Source organism: Saccostrea cucullata, unplaced genomic scaffold (assembly GCF_032062105.1).
Source record: "Saccostrea cucullata isolate Sc308-1 unplaced genomic scaffold, CSIRO_AGI_Scuc_v1 ctg139, whole genome shotgun sequence".
NCBI classification, from domain to species: domain Eukaryota; kingdom Metazoa; phylum Mollusca; class Bivalvia; order Ostreida; family Ostreidae; genus Saccostrea; species Saccostrea cuccullata.
The window spans coordinates 212505-226449 of NW_026927936.1; the positions used below are offsets into that span (position 1 = coordinate 212505).

Sequence of the window (13945 nt, forward strand, 5' to 3'; positions counted from 1 at the left end):
GATTGGTAATGACGTAGGCTATTGATCATGCAGGTGACGGTTAAATCAGATTTTGTCAGTGTCCTGTGACATTGTTGTGTAGGGGATCTCTCTTACTGCAGATTAAATCATTATTTTTGTCCGGGGAACTCACCAGAAAGTCTGTGTGGTCAAATCCGTTAGCCACCAGGGTATTCTCGTATTGGCCCAATCCGATCTCGTCCAGCCATTCCCCCACACTCAGGATCTGTCCGGGATCTAAAAGAAGATTTCTCACTCTGAAATCTAATCTAACAGTTTATTTTCCCAGTAACATGGAAATAAATGTTAATCTCTTTTCATTTTTTTTTTTCAGTTTTAATCTGATAGAAAAATTTTAATCTTTGTTTTTCAACATGTTCAAGATTTAATTTATTGATTCATAGACTTCTTACACAAGTAAACAAGTTTTTTCCTTGGATTTTTTTCCTTCTTTTTTATACATTACTTCAGATGATCAAATGAAGTTATTGACTCATCCCAACTGTGACAAGCCTTAACACTTAGTATTCTGTATCTACATATTACATAACTATCAATCTCTACTTACGGATGCATTGGATTATGCAATACATCATAATAAAAGCAAAATTTAATTTGTTGTACACATCAAGAGCATAAATATTTTTCATAATATTTGTCAGTGTTTTTCTAAACTCATTTCAGATTTTCAGAATTAAGTGAGCAAAGATTTTGTAGCATGCGAAAGATAAGAGAACCAAGGGGCATTACTCTGCAATAGCAATTAGGATGTGGTTTTTCTTATAGCCCCTGGCAAGAAAGGCAAGATTAAAAGGCAATGCTTACCAATATCTTGAAATTTTGTGAATTCTAAAGCATTAAAAATTTTGAAAATTTCAACTTTTTATAAAATGGTAGTAAATTACATTATAATTATATGTCATATACATAATCTTTTGAAAACTTTACATCTTCAAAAATAATTTTTTGACCATTGAATATATAGATCAGTGCCCCTGCCACTTTATGCTTTAATTTAATCACTTTTAAGATTTCCTGCTTAATTCTGCTGTCCGACTAAACTCAAGATACCAAGGGTTTAAAATAGGGACATTTAACCTTTGGTATTCATTCAAAAATCATCAAGAGAATTGAAATTTTCACAAAAAATACACCTCACATAATTGGAGACAAAAATACATACACTGTTGTAAACTATCAGCTAACTTTTTCAGAAAGGCTGGTTCCATTTCTCTCATAAAGACAGACTCCCTGGCAATTCCACCCCCAAACGATGCCATTATGTCCTCAATCTAAAGAACATGCAAGACTACAAGTGCAGAAAGGTCATGCACAAAATGAGAGGAAAGTAGTAGAATAAGATAAATATTTTCACAGGAAATCTGCAACTTTCAAAACCTGCCCCTTTTTAGTATGGGATAAAAAAAAATTGGAAAAAACCTGAAATCCACAAAAAATCTTGTTAATGGCATAATTAGTTAGCAGAGAAGTTAAACACCAGCATGGGGTTTAGGTGAATGTGGACCTAAATTTTATATACTGAAACTAAAATTCTAAATTTTGGTTTTTGTTTCTCAATGCCTTTTCTAAAACTAGTCTAATGGTTCTTTTTAAAACCAAAAATCTAGATGTTTTATGGTGTCTGAAAATAAAATATCATTGGCAATATGTTCCTGCATGGACAGATTTTATTTTTAGCATGTCTTAAAAACAATGCATAAGTATGCTTTCAGCTATTTTCATGTAGAATTGTTTATTAGTAAAAGAGGAGCAATCAAAAAGAAGTATTGAAATTGAAAAAAAAAAAAGAAAATCATTCTGTTCATGCATAGGCTTATAGATATGGGCAGATTAATGTGTGTGATAATGCGAAAGAATGTTTAAAATATCTTGTCAGATGTATATGAGATATTGCGAGTCATCTCAGCATGCTGGTGTACCTCGGTTGAGCATCTTTATCTCGGCTTCAAATGAAGGCAGGTCAGTGTATACCCCAATGTCTCCCCCAAAACTGGAGACAATGTCTGCAATCTAAAGGTCAAGGTCAAAGTTTATTCATGATTCGCAAATAGAAATATTTTTTTCAATATCAAAATTTCTTAAATATTAAAGAAATTTCTTAGAAATACAAGAGATCAGAACATCTCTAACTCCAATTCTTAAGTATATATCAAAGTTATTTGGAAATTCAAACCACATATTCGTAAACTATTTTGTCCAATCATATCCAAAGAGATCTCATTTTTTGGTCCCATTGGGATTCAGATAATGAGGTTTGAATTAGAGAATTGTATGGATCTAGCTATTGCTACCAGTTTTCTACAAAAGTATTGGTATTTTATAATCTGAATTGACTAATATTGAGGTCCCATGTCTTAATTTTGGTAATATCAAGGTCAAGGTCACAAGCCTGGCAACAATAGCATCCAATGTATATTCAATCACAAAATTTATAATACAGCCAATTTAGTGTAACAAAAAAAAACCCTCTTACCTTTGCCCATTCTTCGTCATCATCCACCCCCTCCTCCTTCCCATGTAATCTGGACTTCCTTGGCTCATGTGTTGTCATGGCAATGGTTGCCATACTAGGTTCAATATTTTCTTCTTTCATGGGGTCAAAAGTCATTGCCATGGCACCCGGCAAGGACTTCCTCTTTGAGGACCATGAGTTTCGGTGTGCGACATTGTCCGTAATTTGGGTCAGAGCAGTTCGCGGTCCACCAATCACGGAGCCCCTGTACAAACCTACAACAACAAAGTAAACCATCGTTAACACAAATTTACAACTGCAGTGTTAATACATTTACTTATCCTAGTGTATTTGATGACACCTGCACTACTGTGTTTCTCCCCAAGGAAAATTCTTATATCATTAATCCAACTCTAATTAGCAGCCATCTAGTTAATTAGTAGGCAAACATTTGAAATATACATAAGTACATGTACCCTAGAATCTTGAAACACAAATACTCTAAGAAACCTTTTGAAAAGCCAACTCCCACTAGAAAAAAAGATACCCAGCACTTTTGCTTTAATCTGTCGCTTGGTGGATTCTAACATTGAAGAACTATATATAAGCTTTTCAACAGATATCTCTATTTACCGGGTATAATATTTTCATGAAATATGCAGTTGCAGTAAATTTCAATAAATCAGGATTACATAAAACTTAAAAGAACTTTAGTACAGTAAAATGCATACTCTTATAATAGAAACCAGAAGTCTCTGTCGAGACTGTAGCTCTACTGGTTTGTACTTATCAAAAACCATTGCACTATTTTATGTATCTTTGTGTAGTCTACTTATGTGCCAACTTATTTTGAAATCAGACAAAAACTGTAGAAGGAGTAGCGTTTTTAAGGAATTCCACAGAAAATTCTATTTTGAGTAACCATAGCAATACCGTTCATCAAAATCAAAAACCGATGCACTATTCTATGTATCTTAGTGTAGTCTACTTGTGTGCCAAGTTATATTGAAATCAGACCAAAACTGTAGAAGGAGTAGCGTTTTAAAGGAATTTCACAGAAAATTCTATTTTTAGTAACCATGGCAACACCGTTCATCGAAATCAAAAACCGATGCACTATTCTATGTATCTTAGTGTAGTCTACTTGTCTGCCAAGTTATATTTAAATCAGACAAAAACTGTACAAGGAGTAGCGTTTTTAAGGAATTTCAGAGAAAATTCTATTTTTAGTAACCATGGCAACACCGTTCATCGAAATCAAAAACCGATGCACTATTCTATGTATCTTAGTGTAGTCTACTTGTGTGCCAAGTTATATTGAAATCAGACAAAAACTGTAGAAGGAGTAGCGTTTTAAAGGAATTTCACAGAAAATTCTATTTTTAGTAACCATGGCAACACCGTTCATCGAAATCAAAAACCGATGCACTATTCTATGTATCTTAGTGTAGTCTACTTGTGTGCCAAGTTATACTGAAATCAGACCAAAACTGTAGAAGGAGTAGCGTTTTTAAGGAATTTCACAGAAAATTCTATTTTTAGTAACCATGGCAACACCGTTCATCGAAATCAAAAACCGATGCACTAATTTATGTTTCTTAGTAGAGTCTACTTGTGTGCCAAATTATATTGAAATCAAAACAAAATTGTGGGAAAATTCTAAGCGTTTTAAAGGAATTTCACAGAAATTTCTATTTTTAGTAACCATGGCAACAACCGTTCATCGAAATCAAAAACCGATGCACTATTCTATGTATCTTAGTGTAGTCTACTTGTGTGCCAAGTTATACTGAAATCAGACCAAAACTGTAGAAGGAGTAGCGTTTTAAAGGAATTTTACAGAAAATTCTATTTTTAGTAACCATGGCAACACCGTTCATCGAAATCAAAAACCGATGCACTATCCTATGTATCTTAGTGTAGTCTACTTGTGTGCCAAGTTATAATGAAATCAGACAAAAACTGTAGAAGGAGTAGCGTTTTAAAGGAATTTCACAGAAAATTCTATTTTTAGTAACCATGGCAACATCGTTCATCGAAATCAAAAATCGATGCACTATTCTATGTATCTTAGTGTAGTCTACTTGTCTGCCAAGTTATATTGAAATCAGACCAAAACTGTAGAAGGAGTAGCGTTTTTAAGGAATTTCACAGAAAATTCTATTTTTAGTAACCATGGCAACACCGTTCATCGAAATCAAAAACCGATGCACTATTCTATGTATCTAATTAGTGTAGTCTACTTGTGTGCCAAGTTATACTGAAATCAAACTAAAATTGTAGGAGGAGTAGCGTTTTGAAAAATTGTTTACAGACGGACAGACAGACAGACGGACGGACGCCGGACGCATTACTATCGCATAAACCAGTAGAGCTAAAAATTGGTATTTGAAGATACACTAGTCAATATCAAGGTAATAGTAATACCATATTACAGTAAAACAAGTTTCATATAAACTATGATAAAAATTATTACATTAAACAAATTACAGAAAACCACATACAGTGTTTTATCACACTACAGTTATATAATCATGATTACATTAAAATCGAACTTCAGGACAGGTTTACATCAAATGACTGTGTAAACATGATAACATCATACACTGTACTAGTGCAATATGTTATTGAACTGACATAAACTACAGTAGAACATGTTTATACCAGACTACAGAAAAACATGGTTACATCAAATCTTCAGAGACTATGTACAAGTTTATATAAATAACATGATGTTCTACAATTGCAATACAAATCTTTTACTTATGCTCATGCTGATAAAAAAAATTCTACGAAATATACATTTCTTTAGAACATGCAAAAAAGAAAACTAATTGGAGACTAATAAAATGATAAAATTATGTAAAATTTTATTTTTTTTCAATGATATTTATTTTCTCATAGTAAGAACTATACAGAAAATATTGAGACTTTCGAAGCCTTTACCTCTAATTTATACAAACAAAAAAATGTACACTTTTTCTACATTATCAAAAATTTTGAAAGGTTTCAATTTCAGCTGCCAATTTTGTTCCCACACTAATGAAAAACAGATTCTGTATAAATCATTATACTCTGCAACCTTCAATTAGCACGTACAAATTAGCACAAAGCTCAAACCACAGTGGGTCCCCTAATGAATGAGTTTTCAACACCCCCAAAAACATGTTTCCTTGAAAAGAACATTGCAAGTTTTCCAGAAGTTGAACTTAATTGAATATGTCAGAATTACATCATCAACCTGAATAAGCCCTTGAACCAATATGTTATATTGAGTAATGATTTAGATGCAATGTTATTCATTGCTCTAATTAAACCAAAGGACCAGTTTAACTGTGTATCTTCATTTCTATAGACTTTGATTTATACACCTTATTATTGTTTTCTATAACTCCAAAAATAATATCCAAACAAGATGTGTTTGTGAAACACTATGCGCCCCGCGGCAACAAAGTCCAATAAACTATTTTTAGCACATAAGTCACAGTCAAGGTCACAAGGTCATTCACCTTGGTGTCAATTAAAAGAACTTAATTAGTGAAGTAAGCATACCAACTATGAAATCTCTATCTCTCATGGTTCAAAAGTTATGGTGAAAGTTCTAAAAAGCTACTTTTAGCATATAGGTCACAGTCAAGGTTACAAGGTCATACTCCTTGATGTCATTTGAAAGAGCTTCATTAGTTGAGTATGCATGCATACCAAATATAAAGTCTTTACCTCTCATGGTTCAAAAGTTATGGCGAAAGTTCGAAAAAGCTATTTTTAGCATATAGATCACAGTCAAGGTCACAAGGCCATTGAACCTTGGTGTCATTTGAAAGAGCTTCATTAATGTAGTATGCATACCAAATATGAAGTCTCTATCTTTCATGGTTCAAAAGTTATGGCGAAGGTTAAAGTTGACAACAGACAGACAGACAAACAGACAAACAAATAAACAGGCAAACAGACAGGACAAAAACAATATAAGCCTTGGATCTATCGATCCGGGCGCATAATATTGCACTGGTAATCATGGTAATAGTAAAATCAATCTGCAAAAAATATCCCATCATCATTATAGTAAGTATATAAACAGATGTTGAAAAGCTGTCAGGTGCAAAGAAACTGTCAAAGTTTCCGTGTAAATCATGACATGCACGATGATCTTTTTTCTAGGAACCCATGTTTCTTTCCCATTTCTCTTCATTTATACTAAGGTTCCTGGCTTGTCAGCTCTTTACAGATCATCAAACTGGATCTCCATCAACTTACACCTCATTGGTAAACAAGACAGGCCAGATGTGCTGAGTCTCTGCCCATCCCATTGTCAACAGATTGTGCAATATGTATACAAAGGGAAATCCTGGTCATTAAGATGAACATGCAAAAAAGCCAATTTAAGTGCATTGGCCATAAACATGCATGATCATGATGATTAAGAAAAGAAACTAAAGCACCATTCAAAGTTAGATCAAATTCTTTGGTTAAACATATATGCTTCATATAAAATATTCATATTCCTAATATTCCAAGATCTCAATGAACCCCCCACATTCCAAAGACAGGCAAAAGTGAAACTTAAAACTTAATTTCCATTTTTTTCAGAAGGAAAATCAAATGTTACTTTTCAAATACACGTACCTAATTTAATGTATATAAAAATCCTTTTTTCATTCAATTTTACAATTTAGAAATATATTACACATATGACTATACACTACGTACATTACTTGTTATAACAAAATTAAGAAACTGGGTCAAACTCACTATATAATTATGATGTGATCATAAAAAATATATGTCAACATCAATCAAAAATGCCATATTCATTATACATCCTTAAAGAAAATAGCTTCTTCAAAATTTAATACAACTTTCAACAGTCGCATGCACTTCTAATTTTTTCTAAATATTTATGATTAAAACTGCGCGCCAAAAACCAAGTTCTGACATTAAGATGAATGTTGATAAAGTAAGATCAGATAGAGAGCAAATCTTATGAAACTTCCCATGTACATACCTTCTGTGTACCAAATCCTCATGATTAAAAAAAATCTGAACAATATTTTCAAAAAATCAGAAAACTTTTCTCCACTGAGTCACCTAACTCAGGTTAAACTGTTACGTGACTCCCGCCAAGCCCCTGCTTGCTTCTGATTCAATCACCCATCTGACTCTGATTATAAAACATTAAAGGAAGAGTGCTTGTCCTGCGTATACCTTCCCGCTCATTCGTAAAAATTATTTGGCAATGCCTTACATCATATTAGCGTAATCACGCCAGAGCAGTAACAGGGTTTTTTTCTGTCAAAAATATATTATACTTTTTTATTTTTTAATACAGTTATCTTGATCATCAAAATCTGGTACTGCTGGAAATGGGAAAACAACTGCAGATGAAACAAAAGCGTAATGAAACATATATATAATACACTGATTTGTATACCCTACATTACAAGGTTAATTTAGCTACCTGTCTGCAATTAGCCCTACTTCCCTAACACCTTGAGAAGTGAATGTCAGTGAGTTTAATCCAATATCTTCCCTCCCAGTGTAAATTATTAACTGAATCAATGAACCTTTTAAATTTTCAGAAGTACTAGTGATATTACTAATTAAACCATTTAGAAAATTGAATCCTTCAAAATCATTCATGTTTCACAATTAAGTGGCCTTATACTATATATAAGCTTAGTTCTGACAACTGTGTGTCAAAATCTTTTTAACAAAATGTCTATGTAACTAATATTTTAATTTCCTGAAATAATTTTAGTGGTCAATATGAATTAACATCCTAATTCCTGATAGAAATACCTCATCCCAAAAAAATTGAAATGGGGTCATCTTGAGATTTTGGCTCATTCACACAAATCTATCTTGAAGAGCTATATGGATATCCCTAATGGCCACTTTATATTCCTGACAATAGCAGTCAGGATAATGGCACTTCCTGGAACTTTATCTAGGTCAGTGACTCACATACCGGTATTCCTCTACAGGTGCATTCCTATAGGCCATAACTTATATCGTACCTGCCTGTGTGGTATGTGGGTATACTAACTTCTCAATATCTCTACATTCTCAGAAATGAATTCCAATCTTCGGGATTGGTTCCTGGCCATTTTTTGCGTTTCAATATGTGCAATGTGGAACATTTCAGCAGCAGGATTTACCTTCTTTTTTTTATATCTGCCCCATTCAGAAACAATAAACATGCCTCAAAGCTGCATCAGATCTTTGCTCCATTTCAATACAGTAAACATCATTTTACAATCAATTTTATACCTCTAAACAAACAGTATGCTTTTCTTCATTGAAGAAATGGCATCCACATTTAATTTCTGGAAGGCAACAAAAGATATGGCCTTAATATTCTCCAGTCCCAAAAACTACCTGTATCTTAAGAGAAAATATTTACACCAGATATTATTTGTGGGTGATGTAAAACATCTTCCCTCTAAATCAAACACAGAGGCACCCTCTCCAATTTATGAATTCTGAACCAGATGAAGAGGAAAATAATGTGTATAGATTCTGAAATCCAGATGATTTAAAGTGTTTTCAAGGACAGAAAGTGTGAGTTTCACTCTCAGAAATCTTAAGGTAGTGTATAATTTCCTAAATTTACAAGCATAAGCCTTTGAATCTAATTTGTGCATAATCTTCGCAAAACTAGCATGCATTTATATGCAGTCCTTTGAGTGGCACTACTTGTACAAAGATAGCAACATATTCTGTGCCAGTGCCTGCTAAGACAGAAATGTAACATGATTATTGCCAGAAGTAGACAAAAATCACTTCTGAATCACAGTCTTTTTTTTTTAATCAAACAACTCATTTGGGTGCCACAGATCGACTTACATCAGTATTTTTAATGTCTAGATTTACTATGTTTACCTGGGGTAATGATTTTTCCCATATTTTTGAAATGTTTAAATTAAATTTAATTCCAAATTTTTACACACACACTTTATATAAATATAATTATTTGATATATATAGATTTTAATTATATGCTCAAATTTAATGAATTCCAATTTAATTACACATTTTTCATCTACAACTATATAACCTACCATCTTCAGAGCAACAACTCCATGATACAGCTACATTGTAAGTGTTAGAAGACATAAAAGATGTTAGCTACTCCTCATTCTTCATGTCAGGCCTTAATTAAATTTATCTATAAACACCAAACCTCTCAACAAAGAAACAAAGATCACTTTTAATCTTTATCAAGTGCAAAATACCTGACTTTCAATCTATCAGAACACAAATTACAGTGAGCAGACAGGAGCCAGCGTAAGTTATCGTGGTCCTGTAAATCTCCGTTTTCTACTACCGTCATGTGGATAGACATCAGAAGAAAGCTTCTCTGATAAGATGGGTAATTTGACAAATTCACCCAAAACACACAACAGCTGTGTCAAAATTACTACCATAGCACTGTGGCATGTCAGCATGCAGACACGAAAAAAAAAATGTTTACAGACTCATCAGTGGTGGGAAATTTTTTTTTGCAAATGGGTCATGACTCGTTCTACAACTCTATAGTACAACAGGGAAAGTAACGAAGATGTTTACTTATTAGAATTTTTTCCCTTGATGATTGATGTGCAAGACTATAAGCTCACAGTATTCCTTCAACCCTGGTGTCCTAACTTCCTATAGTGGGTTATACAGTGCCTACAACTTACAGCTCTATGCCCTTTGGAAACTATGATATAACTTTTCCCAGAATTTATTGGAACTTTGTATGTCTGCAGGTAAAACTGCCATAGCTTTTTTTTTCTGCCTCACAGGAATCCTCACAGAACATTGTTCTTTGATTGTCTGAGGTCAAGCATCTTGTCAAGATTATGCATGAACTTCCCTAAGACAATAGAACGGCCTGGTGTTAATCACTGACCTTCTGTTTTGTCTAACTATACAGCACCGTTTATCTAATATCTAGCAATGAATAAAGCACCAATAAATATTACTCCCTAGATCAACAGAATGAATCAAAGGATCCAAAGGAAATACAAGAAATGCAAAACAGGTAAAGAAAAAATGCAAGCATGTGTATCGCCATTAGTGACCGATTTACAAGCTTTATAGAAACAAAAATTAAGGTTTTTTGGACAATCCAAATGTTTCAATAGTTTGAGAATAAAAAAATCCACTTACATCCCTCTATACCATGTTTACAATAAATTAAACATAATCAAATACATACAAGCCACATTACATACAGTACTGTACATTACATATGGCCTTACCAATATGTACTTCACAACAGGAACTGTTAGAACAAAGTCCTTAATTAACTTGCATAATTATAAACTATACTATACATCCCGATTCATATAATCAAACAAAACTAATAAAATTCCCTGAATGGAAGAACTAAAAACTCACTTGATGATTGGCAATCAGAAATCTACAGTGACAATGCGAGACATCTCCCTTAATATGTAACTTCCGCAGCCAACAAAAAATTCAGTTGTTAATGCACTTAAGTGCATCTGCAGTTATAGCTTAGTAATGTACCATGATCATTTATCACTTTCCACTTACACTTATTACTGAATTTAGTATACAGTGCAGATTTTAAAGTTTCCTTCCTCGGTTGGCCAAGCCTTGTAGCAAAGGAGGAAGTACATGTATTTTATAACAAAAACAAGGAGTGGATCATACTTTTTTATGATACCCCCTTTATGTTTTTCTAGCACATTACAAGGTTCTGATTTTCTTCTTATTGCAATATCTTTTGATCTGACGTATTTTTTTAAGAAAAATGAAAATGCAATAATCTCATAATCCACTATAAATATTCTAAACAGCTTCTCAGGGTGCAAGAAAATGCCACAAAAAAATTTACGATCCCAGATCATTCAGATAAATCTTGCAATCTGCAAATTTGGCCATAATGAAAATATTGTAACTTCCCCGCCCGCCCCGATTTTATGCCCCCACCTCGATTTTTTTTATTTCTGTTTTTCTTCGTCTTAATTATGATCGGGATTGGTATTCATCTAACAATATACTTTACGTTTTAAATACCGCGAAAGTCGACATGATTTTGACAGCTGAAAAGATAGTAATTGCTGTAATACATGCGCATATATTTTAAACAAGGGTCTTGGGTTGAAATAGATTGGTGATGATGTGAAGTAAGAGATAATTGAACCTTTACTATGACTTTTATTCGGGTATTGTAGATGAAATTACATCGACTGACCAGGTCAATAAGAAATCTGCAAAATTGAAAAAATAAAAAAATATAAAATAAAAGCCGCCCGCCCGCCTCGATTTTCAAAAAAATTTGGATGAGAATCTAGCAATTTATTTATTTTGGCCTTTACTAAATTTGATTTAACAATCACGAACAGTTAAACAGATTTCTCTACCATATAATATGAATATATATAATAAAGAACGGCCAACAACTAAGATCAAAGAAAAAAAACACTGTGTTCCACTAGACTAGTACAATATCAAACAGATCGCTACAAAATAAAGACTTTACAAGCCTGTGTTCTGCACAAACATTAAAATACTCGTACAGACGGCTCCATTTTCTATTATTCTGACAAGAGATAGGTAAAACAGAAGAGAAAAAAGAAATTGGGGAGGTGTTTCTGTCTATCATATATATATAGATATCAAAAGAGATCAGATAACTTAATGTGTCTGCAGATTTCATTATATTGCCTCTCTTATACACGTGTAATCCTAGGAAAAAAACGGAGGCAAATCTTTTGATTGCAATAAAACATAACCCTCCCTTCACCTCTCTTCACCCCCACTTCTCTGATTCCATCAGCGCGATTGAAAGAAAAAAGAAACCCCTGAGATTGCCAAAAATGTTTTGACATAGAATTTCTTTACTCTCCTGGAAATATGTTGTACAGTGACAGATTTCGACCACAGGTCCAACAAAAAATACAACTTCTCAGCTTAATGATCAGATATGAGGTATTTGTATAAACAACATTATGAAGATAACACTTTTTTTTCTAAAGTTCATAAAAAATGTGATGGAATTCTTTACAATCTATAACAGAAGAAGGCTCCAATTGTTTTTGTTGATTTATAAACTTTCTAATTGACATCTATCTATTCAGTGAACTAAATGTACTAAAATTCTCAATGAATATGAACTTATCACCCTTAGAAATACTATAAAGTAGGTATACTGAACACTGCTATATGAATCTTCAAGTAAAAAAAGAGCATCTATTTTTGTACTTTTGTATAGACAGGTTGAGCTTTAAGTTACACAAATAATTTGTCAGGACACACAGCTATGTGTTGGTTAATTACGGCCCATTAACAAATTAACACAGATATGCGCATAAATATAGAGGATGCTATAAAATCAGGATACACGATTTGTTGACACAGCTAGCCAAGAATGTTTTGTGTAAAGATGAGAACAACATTGAAAACACAGTATGAAAGCAGGCATGCACCTTAATAATACTAATATCTAGCTAGCTGATACAGATTTCACAAATATCTCAACACTGCCATCTGATATTTTATGTTTATTTAAAGCATGTTCTAGAAAAACATTTCTCTCACCACTGCTTGTACTTATCCTAGATTCCAGACCATTATTTAGCCATCAAAACTGATAAAATGTTCCAATATATCCTGTAAAATGTTGTCTGACGCTGGCTTTGGAGGGCCCTTTGAACTGATTTATGGTGCATACATGAAATATTTTTATATGCATAAAAAAAAAATGACTCCTGATGTACAGTAAAAGCCCTTAAAAAATCAATCTAATCGGAAAGCATCATATAGACAACGCTGACAGGATTAACTATAAAGCATGCCATAATTACCTTTTTTAATGGTTAATCAATAAATTCCCTCTGAAATGCTTGAATGGAATGCACACAAAAAATCAACCTAGATCAAATCCATTCACGGGGGTCCATGCACAGAGGCAAAAATGCCCTTTTTGTTTCCCTGAATAATTCAGCCTGATCCAATAAATATCTAGTGAATAAAGGGATGCTGACACAGAAACAAACAGACAAGAGATTCTCGTACTAGATCAGGAAAAGTGAACCGCACCAATCGGCCTGCAGTCATAACACAGAATAAAGAGGATGAAGAGAGTCGCACAGATAAACAGGGCAGTTATAACACCGAGTTATTATAGTGTGGCTTTTCCAGTCGTGTATCCGGCAGAAAAAAAAAAAAAAAAAACATGTGAAAGAGCCTGACCTCATCAAAGTCAGGAAAGGAAATGTTATAACAACATTCGACAAAAACTCTCGTCTCCAATCGACACAAATATATAATCAAACAAACTTTCCTTTTTGTGGTGGAATATGATCTCACTGCACTGTGTATAATATCCCTGTTGTATTTTTGGCCAGTTTTGTGCTGCTATAAATCACTAAATCATAACAAGAGAGTAGTTGAGCAGTGATCCGCTGGTCTATTACTGCCCATTAGATCCTTATCAAGTTGGCTAGGACCTATGTTA

At 33.3% G+C, this 13945-nt stretch overlaps 1 protein-coding gene across 8 annotated transcripts in view; it reads right to left on the reverse strand.

The window, feature by feature from the left end:
* Positions 1 to 13739, reverse strand: part of LOC134275926 (ankyrin repeat and sterile alpha motif domain-containing protein 1B-like) — a 34790-nt gene extending 21051 nt beyond the window's left edge. For 2 of the 8 annotated variants that reach the window (XM_062758207.1, XM_062758205.1), the window contains exons 1-4: positions 7479 to 7616; positions 2495 to 2748; positions 1184 to 1292; positions 134 to 237 (exon numbers count right to left, since the gene is read on the reverse strand). In XM_062758207.1, the coding sequence (XP_062614191.1) occupies positions 134 to 237; positions 1184 to 1292; positions 2495 to 2748; positions 7479 to 7500 (489 nt within the window). In that variant the 5' untranslated portion in view covers positions 7501 to 7616. The other 6 variants (XM_062758204.1, XM_062758209.1, XM_062758212.1 and 3 more) reach the window with 6 other exon arrangements.
* Positions 13740 to 13945: the final 206 nt, after the last annotated feature.